Source organism: Cololabis saira, chromosome 17, assembly GCF_033807715.1.
Source record: "Cololabis saira isolate AMF1-May2022 chromosome 17, fColSai1.1, whole genome shotgun sequence".
NCBI lineage: Eukaryota > Metazoa > Chordata > Actinopteri > Beloniformes > Belonidae > Cololabis > Cololabis saira.
This window is the reverse complement of record NC_084603.1, coordinates 389,605-415,164: the sequence shown is the minus strand read 5'-3', so window position 1 is coordinate 415,164 and position 25,560 is coordinate 389,605. Positions and strand designations below refer to the sequence as shown.

Sequence of the window (25,560 nt, the reverse complement as noted above, 5' to 3'; positions counted from 1 at the left end):
TCCAGGACGTGTCCACATGGATCTTATCCGGAGCGTGTGGTGTTTTGTGTGTCAGTGAACCAACAACAGTCAGCTGATGTTTATCTCCTGCTGCTGGAACGTTTATGAGTCTTATCAGTGGGTGGAGACGAGAGGATCCTGGTCCGGGTCCAGGTCCAGGGCCGGGCCTCGGTTTATGGCTGAAGGATTCTGGGAGGAGCTGGAGATGCAGCAGCACGAGTACTGACAGGAATCACCACGTCTCTCCAGTGTTAGCGTCGCTCCATTGGTTACCCGTAAAATTCAGAATCCAATTTAAAATTTTATTACTTGCGTATAAAGCCCAAAACGGCTTAGCTCCGCATTATTTACAAGACCTGATAGTGCCTTATGTTCCTGGCAGAGCTCTCCGCTCTCAGAGTGCAGGTTTACTCGTAGTTCCTAGAGTATCTAAATGTAGATTTGGAGGGCGGGCGTTCTGCTATCAGGCACCATTACTATGGAACCAACTTCCAATCTGGGTTAAGGAGGCTGACACCACCTCCACCTTTAAAACTAAACTTAAAACCTTTCTGTTTAGTAAAGCCTATAGTTAGTGTTTAGTAAACCTCTAGCTGGTGTTGGTAAATCTCTAGGTAGTGTAAACTCTAGTGTGTTAGAGTCAGTAGTCATAGTTGCAGCTATAGAACAAGACTATAATAGTTAGTCTCAAATATAGCTTGGTGGTAGATATGCTGCTATAGGCCAATGCTGCAGGGGGACATGATCCAAAACGTACGAAAAAACATACGAAGAAACGTACGAAAAAACATACGAAAAAACGTACGAAAAAACCCTGATGAATAATCAATATGGGGCGTACCCAGCAGAAATCCTAAATACTGGGAGGGGAAGATGCAAATTGGTCCATTTACCACACGCAATGAGATTTACCAAGTCTGAAAGTAGTTGCGCGTATTGTGATTGCGTCTGTATTTAATACGTTCGAAAGGAAGGTGCTAATCTGCTGCTGCTGTTATTGTGGCAAGGAGGCGACATCCAAAATCAAAGAATACGCAGAGAGAGAGTCTTTATTCTGCTGCATGCTATTTTAAAAATGGTTGCACACGTTTTATTAAAGGACACTTTTTCTTTAGTTCTTCGCCTTATATCTTGCCACCTTCTTTTAATGTGTCCCCCTCCACTCGCCCACAAGCAGGCCAAGCCTTTGTGCCAAAACTTTGTATTTTATTGATTACTTATCTTATTGAACGTGAAATCATCCTTCGTAAATTACATTTAATTAAAACCCGTGCTTATTAATCACAAAACACAGGTTAAACATCATGACCAAATCTGCTCCGTCCCGCTGTGTCAGGATCAGCGCAGAGACTGCAGCTTCGCCTGAATTATGGTTCTGCGTTAAATCGACGGCCATATGATGGTCCCGTCTGTCACACATTTACTGTCAGTGTTTGCTATATAATATATAATATTTGTAATATACTGTGGACATCTGAATAAAAACTTAACTCATAAATAGATGAATCAAAGCGCTCTCCAGCTCTGTGTCTGATGTCTTTTTCTCCTCAGATCATGCCGAGCACCGCCGGGTCACGCAAACCCGACCAATTCAATATTAAAATCAAATTCAGTCCTGTGGCCCGTTTTTCTATTTCGTATTTTTGATCTGTGCCTAAAATTGAAATATGAAAAACCAGACGTTTTTCCGTTTTTTGTGTTACCAACTGCATTTATTCTATCGCAGATTTTCTCCGATATTGCGTTTCTTTTGGTAATGTTTAAATGTATTTGCTGTAGTTCATGAATGTGTTTATTTGCCTCTTCCACTAATATCTCTAACTCCAACTCGTCAAATTTCATTTTGCACTTGTGACTTGTGACTGTGCTTTCCATCCAGACTCTCCATGGCACAGAGTTTGCGCTCGCAAACCTTAAGACACGCAACACCTCATTTAAATACTGCTGCTTGCACCTGTTATCAATTGCGCACGCAATCTTAGTTGATCACCCGCAAACCACACGCAAACAGCACGCGCAAACTTTTTCAGTGCACACGCAATTTAGTACTCTTTATTTAGGATCTTAGTAAATCGGGCCCTTATTTTGGCTCTGTAACTCTACTGCACCTTCTGGAGAGAAGTAACCCGTTACATCACCTGGAAGAAGATTTTTCTTTAGATTGGAACAATGTACTTTTTGGTGTCCACGATGTCAAAAGTAAGAAACAGGAAGAACTGTATGTCATAAACTTGATATTAATATTAGGGAAGTATCACATACACAAAGGTAAATTTACTGCTTTATTGCATTCCAAAAGGAAACTGAACATACAAAGTATTTGTGACTGGAATAACAAGAAAGCTGTGAAAACTTGTGATTTCTGTATTTATTTAGCAGCCTACCCCCTGGCTGATGTTCTGATGTTTGATATTTCATTGATAAGACTTGCTTTTGTATTGTTTGATTGTTTGTTCTGTTAATAAAGAACTGTTGAAAACCTCGCCTGCAGTTCCCCTCGCCGCCACAGTTGTCACCTGTAGTTCCCCTCGCCGCCACAGGCGTCGCTGTCCGCGGCGTCTTCTCCGTCGTTCCTCTATAAAGCAGCAGCAGAAGAAGAAACGCAGCGGAAACTTGTTTTGATTCGGGTGAATTTCCAGGAAAAGATAAAGAATCTGATCAAAGTTGGAGTTTTAGCGGCGGCTCCTGGTCTGCGGTGAGTGGAGGTTTAAAGGGTTTAATGGAGGGTTTAGTAGGTTTTATTAGAGGTTTATTAGAGGTTTATTAGAGGGTTAGAGGACTGGTTAGTAAAGAATGTTCCGGGTTGTTTTCAGTTAGCTCCAACCTGTTAGCATTCCTGAAACTTTATAAAGTTCAGTTTAAACCTGATAAAAAGTTTTTTATTCATTTATTTTTATTTATTTATTTATTTGCACAATGATAACAGCAATTTTATCATACAAGGACAAATAATTTGTGCAGGAGAGGAAAAGATAAAAAATCCTCCCCCTCAATAGTTTAGTTTAGTTTATTTAGGATTAGCTGTTACATCAGTACAACTATGGTAATACTCTGTTACATCAGTACTAGTTTAGTTTATTTAGTTTAGTTTATTTAGCTGTTACACTTGGCAACAGCTATTCTTCCTGGGGTCCTCAACATATCATACAAAATACATACAAAAACATTGAATTAAAAATAAAAATACAAATATTTCAAGAGAGAACAATTCATTACAGCATTAAAAAAAGTTAAAAGTTAAATTACAATATTTTCATTGTGTATAAGAAAGTCCTTCAGTCGTTTCTTAAACTGCCTTTTATGGTTAATTTCTGTAATACATGCTGGCAAAGAGTTCCTGTACATGACTGTGTTCCTCATGGCCTCAGGTCTCGGCTTAGGCTTTGTGAATCCACCCATCGCAACATGTCTAGTGTTATGTCTGTGTCTCTCACTAGTGTCATTAATATTTCTGTATTCTGGCTTTTTATTTGAACAAATGTTCCTAAAAAATCCAGCCAAACTAGAAGCTAAAGCTCCACAAACAGCCATGACAGCTTCCCGTGATTTAACAGTGTGTTAGATCTAGTAGTGGATTTAAATCTCTGCTCCACAAACAGCCATGAAGCTTCCCGTGATTTAACAGTGTGTTAGATCTAGTAGTGGATTTAAGAGCAAGGCCAGCTGCTTTATTCTGGACTATTTGCAATTTACGCAAGTCCCTTTTAGCTGCACTGGACCACACAGCTGGACAGTAGTCAATACAAAATCACCAAAACAAGTCAATCAATAGAAAAAGAAAAGAAAGGAAAAGAAACAAAGAAAAAGACAATAAACACACAAACAAAAATATCCATGAAATGGCAATTTAATTTCAGTAAGAATAGCCTGTTAATTTTGTCTATATAAAAGATTCCCCACCAAGCTGCTCCTAAACATGTTTAAGGATGATGCTAACTTAAGAGATCTATTATTATTATTATTATTATTATTATTATTATTATTATTATTATTATTATTATTATAAATACATATATCTAAAGAGTTCCAGAGTTGAGGGCCATGGAATGTGATAAAGGATTGGTGACTGCAGGTACGACAATGGGAAGGTATAACTACCAATGCCAATCAGAACATGATCCATTTCACTAGTTATTTTACACTGCAAAAACTCAAAATCTTAACAAGAATATTTGTCTTATTTCTAGTTAAAATGTCTCATTTTTAGTCTTTTTTTTTTTTTTTTTTTTTTTTTTCAAATCTCATTACATTTAAGACAAGACTCAAAAACAACAATTTTCACCTGTTTCAAGTAGATTTTCACTTAAAATAAGTAGAAAAATCAGTGGAACAAGATTGTTTTGCTTGTAATGAGAAGATAAATCTTGTTCCACTGGTGGATTTTTCTACTTATTTCAAGTGAAGATTTACTTGAAACAGGTGAAAATGGTCAAATAAAACAAAATTTTGTAGACATTTCAACGTTTTTCATAAAATTTTTGACTTTTTTTTTCTCTCAAAATTTAAACTTTTTCTGGACATTTTGACTTTTTTTCTCTAAATTTTGACTTTTTTCTCAAAATTTCAACTTTTTTTCTTAAAATTTCGAGAAAAAAGTCAAAATTTTCACCTGTTTCAAGTATATTTTCACTTAAAATAAGTAGAAAAAATAAGTAGAAAAGTTATTGATCAGTCTGATCGATAACTGGTCAGTCTGATTTAGTTATCGATCAGTCTGATCAGACTGATCGATAACTGATCAGTGGAAACGGAGTTATGGCTTATTAAAACACTTCAGGTGGATAAGGTCCTGAAGGTCCAAACTCCTGGTTCCTCCAGGACCTGATGGTTCCTTATGTTCCTGACAGAGTTCTGGTTCCTCCAGGACCTGATGGTTCCTTATGTTCCTGACAGAGTTCTGGTTCCTCCAGGACCTGATGGTTCCTTATGTTCCTGACAGAGTTCTGGTTCCTCCAGGACCTGATGGTTCCTTATGTTCCTGACAGAGTTCTGGTTCTGGTTCCTCCAGGACCTGATGGTTCCTTATGTTCCTGACAGAGTTCTGGTTCTGGTTCCTCCAGGACCTGATGGTTCCTTATGTTCCTGACAGAGTTCTGGTTCCTCCAGGACCTGATGGTTCCTTATGTTCCTGACAGAGTTCTGGTTCCTCCAGGACCTGATGGTTCCTTATGTTCCTGACAGAGTTCTGGTTCTGGTTCCTCCAGGACCTGATGGTTCCTTATGTTCCTGACAGAGTTCTGGTTCTGGTTCCTCCAGGACCTGATAGTTCCTTATGTTCCTGACAGAGTTCTGGTTCTGGTTCCTCCAGGACCTGATGGTTCCTTATGTTCCTGACAGAGTTCTGGTTCTGGTTCCTCCAGGACCTGGTAGAGCCTTATGTTCCTGACAGAGTTCTCTGTTCTCAGAGTTCAGGTTTACTCCTAGTTCCTAGAAGATCCAGATCTGGAGGACGGGTCTTCAGGGTCTTCAGGGTCTCCTGTCTGGTTCCATAGTGGTCTCTGTAGTCCAGGTCCAGGTCCTGGTCCAGGTCCAGGTCCTGGTCCAGGTCTGATCCCTCCTAGAGGGGAGTTTTTATCTGTTAATGTAATAATTGATGGGGTTTCATGTTCTGGTCTCTGGAAACTTGTGTTGTAATAAACGCTTTATGAATAAAGTTGAATTGAAATGCTAAAACTAAGTGTTGTTTTGCAGATGTATTACTATCGCTATGACAACGCTGAGGTCAGCTGCTGCTACAAATACCTGATGTTCAGCTACAACATCATCTTCTGGGTGAGTAAAGTCCTAAAGTCTGATTTACAGAAAATTAGAATATTGTCATAAAGTTCTTTATTTTCTGTAATGCAATTTAAAAAAAAAATAAATAAAAAAAATAAATAAATAAATAAAAATAAAAATAAAAAATAATAATAATAATGTCGTGCATTCATTACAAATCAACTGAAATATTACAAGCCTTTTATTATTTTAATATTGCTGATTATGGTTTACAGTTTAAGATTAAGATTCCCAGAATATTCTAATGTTTTGAGATAGGACATTTGAGTTTTCTTAAGCTGTAAACCATGATCAGCAATATTAAAATAATAAAAGGCTTGTAATATTTCAGTTGATTTGTAATGAATCCAGAATGGATGACATTTTTGCATTACAGAAAATAAAAGACTTTATCACAATGTTTTTATTTTCTGAGACAGTCCTGTATGTTTCTCTGTAGAGATGCAGATTCTAACCCTAAACCTCGTCTGCAGCTTTAACTTAGAGTTAAAAACTGATGCAGACTGGAGAAATGTGAGGCCGCTTTTGTTCTGGTCTTGTTCTGGTCTTGTTAGGGCTGGGTGATATGGACCAAAAGTCATATCTGGATATTTTCTAGCTGAATGTCGATACTCGATATATATCCATATTTTTTCTGTGCCATAATTGGGGTTTCCCCCAAAGCATTATAGCATAGCATCTCTGTTAGCATCTCTGTTAGCATCTCTGCTAGCATCTCTGTTAGCATCTCTGTTAGCTTCTCTGTTAGCATCTCTGTTAGCATCTCTGTTAGCATCTCTGTTAGCTTCATTTCTTAAAAAAACAGTCAGTTTTAATACAAAGCCTCGTGCCAAATGTCACACAGGTTCCTTTATTAACAGAGGTCTGCACAATATCAACATGTATAAAACAAATGAAATAAAAATAAACTGCCTGCATATATAGAATAAAAATGTTTCTTGAATAAAATAAAACAAATATCCCTTTCCTGCATAACAATTAAATTAAAATACACTGTAATTAATACAATGTAGACAGTAACAGGCAGACTTTTCCACTGAGGTTGACAGTTGTGCAAATAACAAAACATTTGTGACAATCTCAAATAAAACATTCAAGTCAATTTGTCACAAAATAAGCTAGATCAAAATCAGAAAAAAATAAGATTTTTTTGTTTTTTCTTAATCGATATAAACGATATTGTCTCGTACCATATCGCGTTTGAAAATATATCGATATATATTAAAATATCGATATATCGCCCAGCCCTATTTGTGCTCCTGATCAGCAGGTTGTTTTTGTGTCGTTAGGCTCCACTTTAGCACTCCCAACACTCGTTTAGTCTTGCAGAAAACGTTTCTACAGCCGTTAAACTTTAACCGTTAAAGACCGAAGCGCTGATGTTTACAAGTTCTCGGTGAGATGCCTTCAAAATAAAAGTACTAAATATCGGTCTTAATATATAAGAAAATAAAAGCCTGGCTCCAAACGACGCCAATGAGAACCTGCTAGCTTGGTGGAGCTACAATAATGCAGATATAAAAGTATAAACCCGTATAAACCTACATTTAACTTTCTCTGCGGGAGCTTTAAGTTATTTCCACTTTGTACGTGGTCGTGTTTTTTTTTTTTTTTAAACTTGGTTTACAAGAGATGCAAAGTTATTTGTGTTGTAATGTTTAAGAGCAGAAATCTCACTCTAAAACTAAAATGTGACCTTTTAAAACCTTTATGCATGTTATTTAGCTTTATTTCAGTTATTGGTTTTGGAAGAGATTTAAGTTACTTTGATGACAAGATTTAAACTAATTTACTGTGGATGGAAATAAATTGAAGCTTTTTGTTTCTATTACCTAAGAATTAAATAACTAAAAATGTAATTTTCACGTGATTCCTTTAGTCATTTAAAACACAGTTCTGGACAGTTTGATCAGAGAAACATCAAACCTTGACAGTGAAGTCTGAAACAGAACAATAGTTAATGAATCATCCTGATCTCTGTCTGGAGCGTTTCCTCCGTCTCATTTCTGTCATGTTTCAACAGAACCTGAAAGATGAAGTTACAACACCACGTGTAACTTCCTGTTTGATTCTGTTGCAACTGAGAACTTTGTTGTTTTGTTTTGAGAATCTTGTTTTTTAGGCTGTAAAAGCACCGGTGAAACGGTGACGTGGTTGTCGTACACGCCTCCAGTTTTACACCTGGATAAAGATACAAAGATCCACCTGATTGAGCTTTTAGAACCAGATTAAACATGTTAAACATCATAATCAGCTGCTGGAAATCAGCAGGATAAAACGTGTTAAACATCATAAACTGGATTAAACATGTTAAACATCATAAACTGGATTAAACATGTTAAACATCATAAACTGGATTAAACATGTTAAACATCATAAACTGGATTAAACATCTTAAACTGGATTAAACATGTTAAACATCATAAACTGGATTAAACGTGTTAAACATCATAAACTGGATTAAACATGTTAAACATCATAAACTGGATTAAACGTGTTAAACATCATAATCAGCTGCTGGAAATCAGCAGGATTAAACGTGTTAAACATCATAAACTGGATTAAACATCTTAAACTGGATTAAACATCATAAACTGGATTAAACATCATAAACTGGATTAAACATGTTAAACATCATAAACTGGATTAAACATGTTAAACATCATAATCAGCTGCTGGAACTCAGCAGGATTAAACTTGTTAAACATCATAATCTGGATTAAACTGCAGCTGCAGGAATGTTTGCAGAGCTGAGTCTCTGGATGAAAGGGAGTGTTTGTTTCCTGTGTCTGCTCACAGGAAGTGATGTCATCATCCTGCCTGGTCAGACCACAGGAAGTGATGTCATCATCCTGCCCCGTCAGACCACAGGAAGTGATGTCATCATCCTGCCTGGTCTGCTCACAGGAAGTGATGTCATCATCCCGTCTGAATCATGTGTTTGTGTTGCAGCTCGCCGGCGCCGCCTTCATCGCCGTCGGCTTCTGGGCCTGGAGTGAGAAGGTAATCTGATTACAACCCCCTGCTCATTACCCACAACCCCCTGCTGCTCATTACCCACAACCCCCTGCTGCTGCTCATTACCCACAACCCCCTGCTGCTGCTCATTACCCACAACCCCCTGCTGCTGCTCATTACCCACAACCCCCTGCTGCTGCTCATTACCCACAACCCCCTGCTGCTCATTTCTTTCGTGCGTGCATGCGTTTTGCGTGCGTTCGTGCGTTTTTTCGTGCGTTTGTGCATTTTTTCGTGCATTCATGCGTTTTTTTGTTCGTTTTTGCGTGCGTTCGTGCGTTTTTTCGTGTGTTCGTGCATTTTTGCGTGCGTTTTTGCGTGCGTTTTTGGGTGCGTTCGTGTATTTTTTCGTGCGTGCGTTTTGCGTGCGTTCATGCGTTTTTTCGTGCGTTTTTTTGTGCGTGCGTGCGTCTTTTCATGCGTTTTTCCGTGCGTTTTTGTGTGCGTTTTTCCTTGCGTTTGTGCGTTTTTTCGTGCGTTCGTGCGCTTTTTCCTCAAAATTTCGACTTTCCTCAAAATTTCAAGTTTTTTCTCGACTTTTTCCTCAAAATTTCAACTTTTTCCTCATGTCATCACATTACCCACAACCCCCTGCTGCTCATTACCCACAACCCCCTGCTGCTACTCATTACCCACAACCCCCTGCTGCTAATTTTTTTCGTGCGTGCGTTTTGCGTGCGTTCGTGCGTTTTTTCGTGCGTTTGTGCATTTTTGCGTGCGTTTTTTTGTGCGTTTTTTCGTGCGTTCATGCGTTTTTTTTGTGCGTTTTTGCGTGCGTTCGTGCGTTTTTGCGTGCGTTTTTGCGTGCGTTCGTGCGTTTTTTCGTGCGTGCGTGCGTTTTGCGTGCGTTCATGCGTTTTTTCGTGCGTGCGTTTTGCGTGCGTTCGTGCGTCTTTTCGTGCGTTCGTGCGTTTTTTCGTGCGTGCTTGCGTTTTTCCGTGCGTTTCTTCGTGCGTTTTTTCGTGATTTTTCGTGCGTTTTGCGTGCGTTCGCGCGTCTTTTCGTGCGTTTTTCCGTGCGTGCGTTTTGCGTTTTTTCGTGCGTTCGTGCGTGCGTTTTTGCGTGCGTTTTTTCGTGCGTTTTTGCGTTTGTTTTTCTCGTGCGTTTTTTCGTGCGTTTTGTGCGTTTTTTCGTGCGTTCGTGCGCTTTTTCCTCAAAATTTCGACTTTTTCCTCAAAATTTCAACTTTTTTCTCGACTTTTTCCTCAAAATTTCAACTATTTCCTCATGTCATCACATTACCCACAACCCCCTGCTGCTGCTCATTACCCACAACCCCCTGCTGCTCATTTTTTTCGTGCGTTTTTTTGTGCGTTCGTGCGTTTTTTCGTGCGTGCGTTTTTCCGTGCGTTCGTGCGTTTTTTGTGTGCGTTTTTGTGTGCGTTCGTGCGTTTTTTCATGCGTTTTTCCGTGCGTTTGTGCGTGCGTTTGTGCGTGCGTTTTTCCGTGCGTTCGTGCGTTTTTTCGTGCGTGCGTTTTGCGTGCGTTCGTGCGTTTCTTTGTGCGTGCGTGCGTTCGTGCGTCTTTTCGTGCGTTCATGCGTTTTGCGTGCGTTTTGCGTGCGTTTGTGCGTTTTTTCGTGCATTCGTGCGTTTTTCCGTGCGTTCGTGCGTTTTTTCATGCGTTTTTCCGTGCGTTTGTGCGTGCGTTTTTCCTTGCGTTTGTGCGTGCGTTTTTCCGTGCGTTTTTCCGTGCGCTCGTGCGCTTTTTCCTCAAAATTTCTCAAGTTCCTCAAGTTTTTTCTCGACTTTTTCCTCAAAATTTCAACTTTTTCCTCATGTCATCACATTACCCACAACCCCCTGCTGCTCATTACCCACAACCCCCTACTGCTCATTACCCACAACCCCCTCATTACCCACAACCCCCTGCTGCTCATTACCCACAACCCCCTGCTTCCCTTTGGAACACATTAATGTTGAGTATTTAAAGGTATTATCCCTGATTTTAGAGAGCTAGCAAGATTTGAAAGTGGCACCTCCTCTAAGCCCCGCCCCCTCCTCCCCCTCCCAGCTTAAATCATGTAAAAACTAACCAATCCGTTTCAAGAAAATGTGCTGTCCAAAATGTCCTGGAAAACTCGACTCCTGCAAATGCGCGTCCCCCAAAGTTTGTGGGGGCGTGGCTTTGGACGGAGCGCTGACGGGAGGGGGGGGGGCCTTAGAGAAGGTGCCACTTTCAAATCTTGCTAGCTCTCTAAAATCAGGGATAATACCTTTACCTATACCTTAACTGAATCCAGAGTGAGTTAATCTCAACATCCAGGTTAGAAAATAGCCTCTTATTTCCTAACCTTTCCTAACCCTATTATTGGATCAATCAGGGTCTGCTGTAGAACTGGTCTTGCTGTAGAACTGATCACCATCTAACCCTCCGAGGATGTGGCTTCATTTCTGTTGTGGTTTCAGGGGATCCTGCTGGACCTGACCCAGGTGACCCGGCTGCACGGCTTTGACCCGGTGTGGCTGGTTCTGACGGTGGGAGGAATCACCTTCACTCTGGGCTTCGCCGGCTGCGTGGGAGCTCTGAGAGAAAACATCTGCCTGCTGAAGTTTGTACGTTTGAAACACTTGTATCTGTCCGAGGGGAGGGCTGTTCTCTGGCGCATCTGTCCGAGGGGAGGGCTGTTCTCTGGCTGTTCTCTGGTGTATCTGTCTGAGGGGAGGGCTGTTCTCTGGTGTATCTGTCTGAGGGGAGGGCTGTTCTCTGGTGTATCTGTCCGAGGGGAGGGCTGTTCTCTGGCTGTTCTCTGGTGTATCTGTCCGAGGGGAGGGCTGTTCTCTTGTGTATCTGTCCGAGGGGAGGGCTGTTCTCTGGTGTATCTGTCTGAGGGGAGGGCTGTTCTCTGGCGTATCTGTCAGAGGGGAGGGCTGTTCTCTTGTGTATCTGTCCGAGGGGAGGGCTGTTCTCTGGTGTATCTGTCTGAGGGGAGGGCTGTTCTCTGGTGTATCTGTCTGAGGGGAGGGCTGTTCTCTGGTGTATCTGTCTGAGGGGAGGGCTGTTCTCTGGTGTACCTGTCCGAGGGGAGGGCTGTTCTCTGGTGTATCTGTCCGAGGGGAGGGCTGTTCTCTGGCGCATCTGTCCGAGGGGAGGGCTGTTCTCTGGCGTATCTGTCCGAGGGGAGGGCTGTTCTCTGGCTGTTCTCTGGTGTATCTGTCCGAGGGGAGGGCTGTTCTCTGGTGTATCTGTCCGAGGGGAGGGCTGTTCTCTGGTGTATCTGTCCGAGGGGAGGGCTGTTCTCTGGCGCACCTGTCCGAGGGGAGGGCTGTTCTCTGGCGCATCTGTCCGAGGGGAGGGCTGTTCTCTGGTGCATCTGTCCGAGGGGAGGGCTGTTCTCTGGTGTATCTGTCCGAGGGGAGGGCTGTTCTCTGGTGTATCTGTCCGAGGGGAGGGCTGTTCTCTGGCGTATCTGTCCGAGGGGAGGGCTGTTCTCTGGTGTATCTGTCCGAGGGGAGGGCTGTTCTCTGGCGTATCTGTCTGAGGGTAGGGCTGTTCTCTGGCTGTTCTCTGGTGTATCTGTCCGAGGGGAGGGCTGTTCTCTGGTGTATCTGTCCGAGGGGAGAGCTGTTCTCTGGCGTATCTGTCCGAGGGGAGGGCTGTTCTCTGGTGTATCTGTCCGAGGGGAGGGCTGTTCTCTGGTGTATCTGTCCGAGGAGAGGGCTGTTCTCTGGTGTATCTGTCCGAGGGGAGGGCTGTTCTCTGGTGTATCTGTCCGAGGGGAGGGCTGTTCTCTGGTGTATCTGTCCGAGGGGAGGGCTGTTCTCTGGTGTATCTGTCCGAGGGGAGGGCTGTTCTCTGGCTGTTCTCTGGCGTATCTGTCTGAGGGGAGGGCTGTTCTCTGGCTGTTCTCTGGTGTATCTGTCCGAGGGGAGGGCTGTTCTCTGGTGTATCTGTCCGAGGGGAGGGCTGTTCTCTGGTGTATCTGTCCGAGGGGAGGGCTGTTCTCTGGCTGTTCTCTGGCGTATCTGTCCGAGGGGAGAGCTGTTCTCTGGCGTATCTGTCCGAGGGGAGGGCTGTTCTCTGGCTGTTCTCTGGTGTATCTGTCCGAGGGGAGGGCTGTTCTCTGGTGTATCTGTCCGAGGAGAGGGCTGTTCTCTGGTGTATCTGTCCGAGGGATGGCTGTTCTCTGGTGTATCTGTCCGAGGGGAGGGCTGTTCTCTGGTGTATCTGTCCGAGGGGAGAGCTGTTCTCTGGCGTATCTGTCCGAGGGGAGGGCTGTTCTCTGGCTGTTCTCTGGTGTATCTGTCCGAGGGGAGGGCTGTTCTCTGGTGTATCTGTCCGAGGAGAGGGCTGTTCTCTGGTGTATCTGTCCGAGGGATGGCTGTTCTCTGGTGTATCTGTATGAGGGGAGGGCTGTTCTCTGGCTGTTCTCTGGTGTATCTGTCTGAGGGGAGGGCTGTTCTCTGGCGTATCTGTCTGAGGGGAGGGCTGTTCTCTGGTGTATCTGTCCGAGGGGAGAGCTGTTCTCTGGCGTATCTGTCCGAGGGGAGGGCTGTTCTCTGGCTGTTCTCTGGTGTATCTGTCCGAGGGGAGGGCTGTTCTCTGGTGTATCTGTCCGAGGGGAGGGCTGTTCTCTGGTGTATCTGTCTGAGGGGAGGGCTGTTCTCTGGTGTATCTGTCCGAGGGGAGGGCTGTTCTCTGGTGTATCTGTCTGAGGGGAGGGCTGTTCTCTGGCTGTTCTCTGGCGTATCTGTCCGAGGGGAGGGCTGTTCTCTGGTGTATCTGTCTGAGGGGAGGGCTGTTCTCTGGCGTATCTGTCCGAGGGGAGTGTTCTCTGGTGTATCTGTCCGAGGGGAGGGCTGTTCTCTGGCGTATCTGTCCGAGGGGAGGGCTGTTCTCTGGCTGTTCTCTGGTGTATCTGTCCGAGGGGAGGGCTGTTCTCTGGTGTATCTGTCCGAGGGGAGGGCTGTTCTCTGGTGTATCTGTCTGAGGGGAGGGCTGTTCTCTGGCTGTTCTCTGGTGTATCTGTCCGAGGGGAGGGCTGTTCTCTGGTGTATCTGTCCGAGGGGAGGGCTGTTCTCTGGCGTATCTGTCCGAGGGGAGGGCTGTTCTCTGGTGTATCTGTCCGAGGGGAGGGCTGTTCTCTGGTGTATCTGTCCGAGGGGAGGGCTGTTCTCTGGTGTATCTGTCCGAGGGGAGGGCTGTTCTCTGGTGTATCTGTCTGAGGGGAGGGCAGAGATATCTGGGATGTCTCTATTCCCGGGCCTCTAACCAGCTTTATTTGGGATGTCTCTATTCCCGGGCCTCTAACCAGCTTTATCTGGGATGTCTCTATTCCCGGTGATTTGGGATGTCTCTATTCCCGGGCCTCTAACCAGCTTTATCTGGGATGTCTCTATTCCCGAGCCTCTAACCAGCTTTATTTGGGATGTCTCTATTCCCGGGTCTCTAACCAGCTTTATTTGGGATCTCTCTATTCCCGAGCCTCTAACCCAGCTTTATCTGGGATGTCTCTATTCCCGGGCCTCTAACCCAGCTTTATTTGGGATGTCTCTATTCCCGGGCCTCTAACCCAGCTTTATCTGGGATGTCTCTATTCCCGGGCCTCTAACCAGCTTTATCTGGGATGTCTCTATTCCCGGTGATTTGGGATGTCTCTATTCCCGGGCCTCTAACCAGCTTTATTTGGGATGTCTCTATTCCCGGGTCTCTAACCAGCTTTATTTGGGATCTCTCTATTCCCGAGCCTCTAACCAGCTTTATTTAGGATGTCTCTATTCCCGGGCCTCTAACCAGATTTATCTGGGATGTCTCTATTCTCTATGTTTTAGTTTGTATTTCTCTGTTTCTCCTCAGTTCTCCGGGGTGATTGGGTTGATCTTCTTCCTGGAGTTGAATCATGTTTTAGTTTGTATTTCTCTCTGTTTCAGTTCTCCGGGGTGATTGGGTTGATCTTCTTCCTGGAGTTGACGGCGGCCGTTTTAGCCGTGGTGTTTCAGAGTCAGGTCAGAGACTGGATCAATGACTTCTTCCTGCAGAACATCCGGGCCTACCGGGACGACATCGACCTGCAGAACCTCATCGACTCCATGCAGAGGATGGTAAAAATACAATCATTTAATACTCTACAATCATTCATGTTCTAGTCTCTGCAGAGGATGGTAAGACTTTTACAATCATTCAAAACTTTACAATCATTAAAACTCTACAATCATTCAAAACTCTACAATCATTCAAAACTCTACAATCATTCAAAACTACAATCATTCAAAACTACAATCATTCAAAACTACAATCATTAAAACTCTACAATCATTCAAAACTACAATCATTCAAAACTCTACAATCATTCAAAACTCTACAATCATTCAAAACTCTACAATCATTCATGTTCAATCATTCATGTTGTAGTCTCTGCAGAGGATGGTAAGACTTTACAATCATTGAAGTTCATGGGTCACAGATGATTCTTACAACAATACAACTAAAACTACAGATGAACCTGGTTCCCACAGCAGGAACTTTGATGAATCCAGTTCTTTTAACAGAAACCTAGAACGTGGAGCAAACGACACACAAGAGACAAAAAAGCCGTTTTATTACTTTGAAGATTTCCACCAAAACTAAACTTTACTTCCAACAAGGGATGGGCGGTACGGACAAAAAAATGTATCACGATAATTTCTGCCATTTATCCCGATAACGATAAAAATGACGATAAAAAAATACCAATTCAACTCCACCTTTGTAACTATAAATCTATCACCACATTCAGTCTTTGGAGGCAAATCACTGCTGTAAAAGATACTAAACACTAAACTACACCAATTACATTTAATTAATAAAAACCAATTAAATGAGTTTCACCTGTACTGCAAAACTGTAATGACTCAAATGAAACAAGTTTGAAATGTAAGAACAGATTCAACATTTATTCAAACTGTAAGGCTTAAACAGTGGGATAACAGTGAAACAGCTAAAGTATCTTGTCCTTCAAATTTTCCTAGCTTATAAAATCACAAAGTAGAAAAAATACAACTTGATAAATAAAGAAACAGGACAAATAAATAAAATTTCACTGAAAATAAAACCCTATCAGTGATACCTCTTCTAATATAAATAAAATGTGCAAATTAACCTGTGGTTGGAACATGTCACAAATTAGATACTATTGCAATTTTCTCAGCAGCAGCTGTTATATGTAATAATAATATGTTATATATAATAATATAGAATGTAAAATATATAATAAATTACTTGTATTACCATCCTTTGCACTCACTGTTTTTTGCAGAAAAATCTGCCAGTGGGACAAGATTTATCTTCTCATTACAAGCAAAACAATCTTGTTCCACTGGCAGATTTTTCTACTTATTTCAAGTGAAAATTTACTTGAAACAGGTGAAAATTGTCAAATAAGTTATTTTTCTGGTAATGACTCTTGTTTTAATTGTAATGAGATTTTTTGACTAAAAATGAGACATTTTAACTACAAATAAGACCAATATTCCTGGTAAGATTTAGAGTTTTGCAGTGAGGAAACTGTAATATTGATCTGAAGCCTGTGATGTCACAGAACCGTCTCCAACAGAACCAGAGGTTTCTAGAGGGTTTGATTGATTATTGATTCCAGAACCAGTGCTGCAGGTTTCTAGGGTCTGATTGATTGATATTGATTATTGATTATTCCAGAACCAGTGCTGCGGGGCTCAGTGTAATATTGATTGATTGATTATTGATTATCTCTTATTCCAGAACCAGTGCTGCAGGTTTCTAGAGGGTTATATTTATTGATTGATTATTGATTATCTCTTATTCCAGAACCAGTGCTGCGGGTTTCTAGGGTTTCTAGGGTTTGTGTTTCCAGATTGATTGTGATATTGATTATTGATTATCTCTTATTCCAGAACCAGTGCTGCGGGTTTCTAGAGGGTTATATTTATTGATTGATTATTGATTATCTATTCCAGAACCAGTGCTGCGGGTTTCTAAGGTTTGGGTTTCTAGGGTTTGTGTTTCCAGATTGATTGATATTGATTATTGATTATCTCTTATTCCAGAACCAGTGCTGCAGGTTTCTAGGGTCTGATTGATTGATTGATTGATTATTCCAGAACCAGTGCTGCGGGTTTCTAGGGTTTGGGTTTGTGTTTCCAGATTGATTGTGATATTGATTATTGATGATTGATTATTCCAGAACCAGTGCTGCGGGTTTCTAGAGGGTTATATTTATTGATTGATTATTGATTATCTATTCCAGAACCAGTGCTGCGGGTTTCTAGAGGGTTATATTTATTGATTGATTATTGATTATCTATTCCAGAACCAGTGCTGCGGGGCCCAGTGTGATATTGATTATTGATTATCTATTCCAGAACCAGTGCTGCGGGTTTCTAGGGTTTGGGTTTGTGTTTCCAGATAGATAATAAACGGTGTAATATTGATTATTGATTATCTCTTATTCCAGAACCAGTGCTGCGGGTTTCTAGGGTTTGGGTTTCTAGGGTTTGTGTTTCCAGATTGATTGATTATTGATTATCTCTTATTCCAGAACCAGTGCTGCGGGGCCCAGGACCCGGTGGACTGGGACCACAACGTTTACTTCAGCTGCAACGGGACTCACCGCAGCAGAGAGAAGTGTGGGGTTCCCTTCTCCTGCTGCATCCCCGACCCCGCCGTGAGTATTGATCAGTGATCAGTAGATCAGTTGATCGGTACTGATCAGTATTGATCCAGTACTGATCAGTATTGATCCAGTACTGATCAGTATTGATCCAGTACTGATCAGTATTGATCCAGTACTGATCAGTATTGATCCAGTACTGATCAGTATTGATCCAGTACTGATCAGTATTGATCCAGTACTGATCAGTATTGATCCGGTACTGATCAGTATTGATCCGGTAGTGATCAGTAGTGATCGGTAGTGATCGGTATTGATCCGGTAGTGATCGGTATTGATCCGGTAGTGATCAGTACTGATCAGTATTGATCCGGTAGTGATCAGTACTGATCAGTATTGATCAATATTGATCCGGTAGTGATCAATATTGATCCGGTAGTGATCAGTACTGATCAGTATTGATCAATATTGATCCGGTAGTGATCAGTACTGATCAGTATTGATCCGGTAGTGATCAGTACTGATCAGTATTGATCCGGTAGTGATCAGTACTGATCAGTATTGATCAATATTGATCCGGTAGTGATCAGTATTGATCCGGTAGTGATCAGTACTGATCAGTATTGATCCGGTAGTGATCAGTACTGATCAGTATTGATCAATATTGATCCGGTAGTGATCAGTATTGATCCGGTAGTGATCAGTACTGATCAGTATTGATCAATATTGATCCGGTAGTGATCAGTATCGATCCGGTAGTGATCAGTATTGATCAGTATTGATCAGTATTGATCAGTATTGATCCGGTAGTGATCAGTATTGATCCGGTAGTGATCAGTATTGATCCGGTAGTGATCAGTATTGATCCGGTAGTGATCAGTATTGATCCGGTAGTGATCAGTATTGATCCAGTACTGATCAGTATTGATAAATACTGATCAGTATTGATCCGGTAGTGATCAGTATTGATCAGTACTGATCAGTATTGATCCAGTAGCTGCAGGTCTCAGTTCTCTGGTTAAACTGCTGCTGGTTGTTTTCCAGGACACGGTGATGAACACGCAGTGCGGCTACGACGTCAGGAAGAAACTGAAGGTGAGTTCACTTCCTGTTCACTTCCTGTCCTTGGTACTTTAATAATATTGACAAATGTATGAATTTCACGCTGTGATCGGTGATCGGCCGATACTGGTGTTGGTGATCAGTGATCGGCCCTCAGAATCCTGATCGGTGCATCTCTATTTAAAACCCGAATATTGGGTCATGTAAACGCCAAACGGAACAGGAAGTTTTTTTCTGCACATGCTCTGTTCTCCAGGAATCCTGGTCTTTTGAGTCCAGGAAGTTCTTCTAAACACGGAGAAACAAGACCAGGAGGAGACTAATCACTTCATAAATGTAATGAAGGATATGAACATTTCTGCATTTGTAGACGGTAGAAAGTACCGGGATAGAAGATTTACAAGAAGGAGAGAGAAAAGTTGAAGTTTGTCAAACCGCGTCGCTGGTTTGATCCAGATAAATGATTAATTACCATGGAAACGGAATATTCCCAATGTTTCAGTAACCGGAATATTAGCAATAACCTGAATTTGGACTGATGGAAACGCAGTCAGAGAAACTTGACCTTTCCAGACCGTTCTGTAATCAGAGCCTGGTTCCTCTGGTTCCTCTGGTTCCTCTGGTTCCTCTGGTTCCTCTGGTTCCTCTGGTTCCTCTGGTTCCTCTGGTTCCTCTGGTTCCTCTGGTTCCTCTGGTTCCTCTGGTTCCTCTGGTTCCTCTGGTTCCTCTGGATCCTCTGGTTCCTCTGGTTCCTCTGGTTCCTCTGGTTCCTCTGGTTCCTCTGGTTCCTCTGGTTCCTCTGGTTCCTCTGGTTCCTCTGGATCCTCTGGTTCCTCTGGTTCCTCTGGTTCCTCTGGATCCTCTGGTTCCTCTGGTTCCTCTGGTTCCTCTGGTTCCTCTGGTTCCTCTGGTTCCTCTGGTTCCTCTGGTTCCTCTGGTTCCTCTGGTTCCTCTGGTTCCTCTGGTTCCTCTACCAGAGCAGGTTCCTCTGCTGACCTCCTGGTAGGAACATGAACCGTGTCTGTTGTTTTTCCTGGTTCTGTCCTGATGTTTGTCCTGATGTTTTTCCTGGTTCTGTCCTGGTTCTACAGTCTGAATGGAGTAACCAGATCTACACCAAGGGCTGCATCGCTGCGCTGGAGGACTGGCTACCGGGAAACCTGTACACGGTGGCCGTGGTGTTCATCATCATCTCCCTGCTGCAGGTAATAAACCCTTAATAACACCTTAATACCACCGTAATACCGCCTTAATACCGCCTTAATAACATAAAAACATCATCATCTCCCTGCTGCAGGTAATAACTCTAAAATAACATAAAAACATCATCATCTCCCTGCTGCAGGTAATAAACCCTTAATAACACCGTAATATCACCGTAATATGACCTTAATACCACCGTAATACCGCCTTAATACCGCCTTAATAACATAAAAACATCATCATCATCTCCCTGCTGCAGGTAATAACTCTAAAATAGCATAAAAACATCATCATCTCCCTGCTGCAGGTAATAACTCTAAAATAACATAAAAACATCATCATCTCCCTGCTGCAGGTAATAAACCCTTAATAACACCTTAATACCGCCTTAATACCGCCTTAATAACATAAAAACATCATCATCTCCCTGCTGCAGGTAATAACTCTAAAATAACATAAAAACATCATCATCTCCCTGCTGCAGGTAATAAACCCTTAATAACACCTTAATACCACCGTAATACCGCCTTAATAACATAAAAACATCATCATCTCCCTGCTGCAGGTAATAACTCTAAAATAACACCTTAATAACATAAAAACATCATCATCTCCCTGCTGCAGGTAATAACTCTAAAATAACATAAAAACATCATCATCTCCCTGCTGCAGGTAATAACTCTAAAATAACATAAAAACATCATCATCTCCCTGCTGCAGGTAATAACTCTAAAATAACATAAAAACATCATCATCTCCCTGCTGCAGGTAATAACTCTAAAATAACATAAAAACATCATCATCTCCCTGCTGCAGGTAATAACTCTAAAATAACATAAAAACATCATCATCTCCCTGCTGCAGGTAATAACTCTAAAATAACATAAAAACATCATCATCTCCCTGCTGCAGGTAATAACTCCTTAATAACGCCTTAATAACCTGTCCCTCGGGTACGGGAGGAAAAACGCCCTCGGGTACGGGAGGAAAAACGCCCTCGGGTACGGGAGGAAAACGCCCTCGGGTACGGGAGGAAAAACGCCCTCGGGTACGGGAGGAAAAACGCCCGACGCCCTCGGGTACGGGAGGAAAAACGCCCGACGCCCTCGGGTACGGGAGGGAAAACGCCCTCGGGTACGGGAGGAAAAACGCCCGACGCCCTCGGGTACGGGAGGAAAAACGCCCGACGCCCTCGGGTACGGGAGGGAAAACGCCCTCGGGTACGGGAGGAAAAACGCCCGACGCCCTCGGGTACGGGAGGAAAAACGTCCTCGGGTACGGGAGGAAAAACGCCCGACGCCCTCGGGTACGGGAGGGAAAACGCCCTCGGGTACGGGAGGAAAAACGCCCGACGCCCTCGGGTACGGGAGGAAAAACGTCCTCGGGTACGGGAGGAAAAACGCCCGACGCCCTCGGGTACGGGAGGAAAACGCCCTCGGGTACGGGAGGAAAAACGCCCTCGGGTACGGGAGGAAAAACGCCCTCGGGTACGGGAGGAAAAACGCCCTCGGGTACGGGAGGAAAAACGCCCGACGCCCTCGGGTACGGGAGGAAAAACGCCCTCGGGTACGGGAGGAAAAACGCCCTCGGGTACGAGAGGAAAAACGCCCTCGGGTACGGGAGGAAAAACGCCCTCGGGTACGGGAGGAAAACGCCCTCGGGTACGGGAGGAAAAACGCCCGACGCCCTCGGGTACGGGAGGGAAAACGCCCGACGCCCTCGGGTACGGGAGGAAAAACGCCCTCGGGTACGGGAGGAAAAACGCCCTCGGGTACGGGAGGAAAAAACGCCCTCGGGTACGGGAGGAAAAACGCCCGACGCCCTCGGGTACGAGAGGAAAAACGCCCTCGGGTACGGGAGGAAAAACGCCCTCGGGTACGGGAGGAAAACGCCCTCGGGTACGGGAGGAAAAACGCCCGACGCCCTCGGGTACGGGAGGAAAAACGCCCTCGGGTACGGGAGGAAAACGCCCTCGGGTACGGGAGGAAAAACGCCCTCGGGTACGGGAGGAAAACGCCCTCGGGTACGGGAGGAAAAACGCCCTCGGGTACGGGAGGAAAAACGCCCGACGCCCTCGGGTACGGGAGGAAAAACGCCCTCGGGTACGGGAGGAAAAACGCCCGACGCCCTCGGGTACGGGAGGAAAAACGCCCTCGGGTACGGGAGGAAAAACGCCCTCGGGTACGGGAGGAAAAACGCCCTCGGGTACGGGAGGAAAAACGCCCGACGCCCTCGGGTACGGGAGGAAAAACGCCCTCGGGTACGCGAGGAAAAACGCCCTCGGGTACGGGAGGAAAAACGCCCTCGGGTACGGGAGGAAAAACGCCCTCGGGTACGGGAGGAAAACGCCCTCGGGTACGGGAGGAAAAACGCCCGACGCCCTCGGGTACGGGAGGAAAAACGCCCTCGGGTACGGGAGGAAAACGCCCTCGGGTACGGGAGGAAAAACGCCCTCGGGTACGGGAGGAAAAACGCCCGACGCCCTCGGGTACGGGAGGAAAAACGCCCGACGCCCTCGGGTACGGGAGGAAAAACGCCCTCGGGTACGGGAGGAAAAACGCCCTCGGGTACGGGAGGAAAAACGCCCTCGGGTACGGGAGGAAAACGCCCTCGGGTACGGGAGGAAAAACGCCCTCGGGTACGGGAGGAAAAACGCCCTCGGGTACGGGAGGAAAAACGCCCTCGGGCACGGGAGGAAAAACGCCCTCGGGCACGGGAGGAAAAACGCCCTCGGGCACGGGAGGAAAAACGCCCTCGGGCACGGGAGGAAAAACGCCCTCGGGCACGGGAGGAAAAACGCCCTCGGGCACGGGAGGAAAAACGCCCTCGGGCACGGGAGGAAAAACGCCCTCGGGTACGGGAGGGAAAACGCCCTCGGGTACGGGAGGAAAAACGCCCGACGCCCTCGGGTACGGGAGGAAAAACGCCCTCGGGTACGGGAGGAAAACGCCCTCGGGTACGGGAGGAAAAACGCCCTCGGGTACGGGAGGAAAACGCCCTCGGGTACGGGAGGAAAAACGCCCTCGGGTACGGGAGGAAAAACGCCCGACGCCCTCGGGTACGGGAGGAAAAACGCCCTCGGGTACGGGAGGAAAAACGCCCTCGGGTACGGGAGGAAAACGCCCTCGGGTACGGGAGGAAAAACGCCCTCGGGTACGGGAGGAAAAACGCCCTCGGGTACGGGAGGAAAAACGCCCGACGCCCTCGGGTACGGGAGGAAAAACGCCCTCGGGCACGGGAGGAAAACGCCCTCGGGTACGGGAGGAAAAACGCCCTCGGGTACGGGAGGAAAAACGCCCTCGGGTACGGGAGGAAAAACGCCCTCGGGCACGGGAGGAAAAACGCCCTCGGGCACGGGAGGAAAAACGCCCTCGGGCACGGGAGGAAAAACGCCCTCGGGCACGGGAGGAAAAACGCCCTCGGGCACGGGAGGAAAAACGCCCTCGGGCACGGGAGGAAAAACGCCCTCGGGCACGGGAGGAAAAACGCCCTCGGGCACGGGAGGAAAAACGCCCTCGGGCACGGGAGGAAAAACGCCCTCGGGCACGGGAGGGAAAACGCCCTCGGGTACGGGAGGAAAAACGCCCGACGCCCTCGGGTACGGGAGGAAAAACGCCCTCGGGTACGGGAGGAAAACGCCCTCGGGTACGGGAGGAAAAACGCCCTCGGGTACGGGAGGAAAAACGCCCTCGGGTACGGGAGGAAAAACGCCCTCGGGCACGGGAGGAAAAACGCCCTCGGGCACGGGAGGAAAAACGCCCTCGGGCACGGGAGGAAAAACGCCCTCGGGCACGGGAGGAAAAACGCCCTCGGGTACGGGAGGAAAAACGCCCTCGGGTACGGGAGGAAAAACGCCCTCGGGTACGGGAGGAAAAACGCCCTCTGGCACGGGAGGAAAAACGCCCTCGGGCACGGGAGGAAAAACGCCCTCGGGTACGGGAGGAAAAACTGTTCCAGTATGATGACAGTAAAGCACTGACTGTGTCCACCTGTTCTCTGTTTCTCTCTGTTCTAGATGGTGTTTCTGTCTGACAGTAACTCACCTGTATCTACCTGTTCTCTGTTCTAGATGGTGGGGATCTACCTGGTCCAGTATGACAGTAACTCACCTGTGTTTCTCTCACCTGTGTCTGTTCTAGATGGTGGGGATCTACCTGTAACTCACCTGTATCTACCTGTTCTGTGTTCTAGATGGTGGGGATCTACCTGTTTCTGTCTGACAGTAACTCACCTGTGTTTCTCTCACCTGTGTGTCTGTTCTAGATGGTGGGGATCTACCTGGCCAGTATGATGATAGTAACTCACCTGTATCTACCTGTGTGTCTGTTCTAGATGGTGGGGATCTACCTGTTTTTGTCTGACAGTAACTCACCTGTATCTACCTGTTCTCTGTTCTAGATGGTGGGGATCTACCTGGTCCAGTATGATGATAGTAACTCACCTGTTCTCTGTTCTAGATGGTGGGGATCTACCTGTAACTCACCTGTATCTACCTGTGTGTCTGTTCTAGATGGTGGGGATCTACCTGGCCAGGACTCTGATATCGGACATTGAGAAAGTCAGATTCAGCTACTGAAGCTCCTGCAGGACCAGCGTAACCCGGTGTTTCTGATGAGATTTCTGCCAGACGTGCCTTCCTTTCTGCCTTCCTCTTCTGCCTTCTCTCTCACGCCATCACGGATCTCTGACGTCATCACGGATCTCTGCTCCTCACGGATCTTTATTAACTGAAACTATGGCCTCTATTTTGTGTTATTTTCTTGTTATTTTTCTTGTTATTTTCTTGTTATTTTCTTGTTATCGGCGTGTTCTAAAGAATGTCAGCTGTTATTTGTTACCATGTGACCACTCTGCATCATGTGACCTAGACGTCTTTACTCTCAACCTGTTTGTTCCTGGAATCATGTGACCTGCGAGCTGATTGGCTGCTCAGGATCATCCCCATCACCCATCTCAGGTCTCCTTTATAACGTTCTTCTTCTTCATCCATCCCTCTCTTCTTCATGTTGTGTAAAAGTCCTGGACGCCGCTGAAGCATCAACCATCAGACAACCATAAATGACGGACTGGCCCTTTAAAAGCTTCAGGTCACATGTTTGATTAAATGTGAATATCAGAATCTCTGACACTGGAAGTTAATGAGGTTTAAAAGTTCTGTTAAAGTTCTGTTTGATTAAATATCAATAAAGCAGAGGCTGATTGTGATATAAAGTCATTTTCTTTAGTCTTTAACATTAAATCTGGCTGAACTGTTAGTGTGAAGTGTTTTTTTATAAAATAATTTTTATCTTTTTATATTCATGATAATAAAAGTGAATGTTGCCATCGCGTTTCCTGTGTTTTATTGATCAACTCAAAGTTATTGATCAACTCAAAGTTATTGATCAACTCAAACTTATTGATCAACTCCAAGTTATTGATCAACTCAAAGGTTAGAAATGATGAATTAATTATTCAATAAAAAAATATATTTTCAATAAAAAATTAGTCGAATTACAAAGAATGTAAATTAAAATAATTCAATCATGTCTTAATTATTCAATCAAAAAATATATTTTTAATTAAAAAAAAATCACTTCAATAAAAAAATTGTTTTAATCAAAGAAAAGTTTTTGAATGCATTTTTTAAAATATTTTTTGCATTCAAACACTTTTTGTCCTTTTTGTTTTATCCTCTTTTTTTTAAACAAACTTTATTCAACATTTTCAAAAATACAACATTCCTTTGAGGAAACATTAGTCTGCAACTGAAACATAAATTCACAACACACACGCGAATATGTAAATCTATACATTTTATTACAAGATAATCTTCTAGATTAAATAAAAAAAATAAAAATAAAATAAAATAACAAAATAAAATAATCACAGGGGTTCACATTTCAACAAAAGTGTTTAATCGTAGCAAGATTGTAACTTAAAGAGCAAGAGACTCT

At 44.5% G+C, this 25,560-nt stretch overlaps 1 protein-coding gene across 2 annotated transcripts; it reads left to right on the top strand.

Moving 5' to 3' along the window:
* The first annotated feature begins 2,596 nt into the window (after window positions 1-2,596).
* On the top strand, window positions 2,597-24,949 carry LOC133463249 (tetraspanin-14-like). Of its 2 annotated transcripts, none has more exons than XM_061744682.1 (9): window positions 2,597-2,695; window positions 5,692-5,772; window positions 8,731-8,781; window positions 11,205-11,351; window positions 14,667-14,837; window positions 17,288-17,413; window positions 18,404-18,454; window positions 19,513-19,626; window positions 24,135-24,949. In XM_061744682.1, exons 2-9 carry the CDS (start codon window positions 5,692-5,694, stop codon window positions 24,198-24,200), a joined length of 807 nt encoding a protein of 268 aa, XP_061600666.1. In that variant the 5' UTR covers window positions 2,597-2,695; the 3' UTR covers window positions 24,201-24,949. The 2 variants fall into 2 exon arrangements, with proteins under 2 accessions (XP_061600666.1, XP_061600665.1); XM_061744681.1 differs by lacking the exon at window positions 24,135-24,949 and adding an exon at window positions 23,888-23,971.
* Window positions 24,950-25,560: the final 611 nt, after the last annotated feature.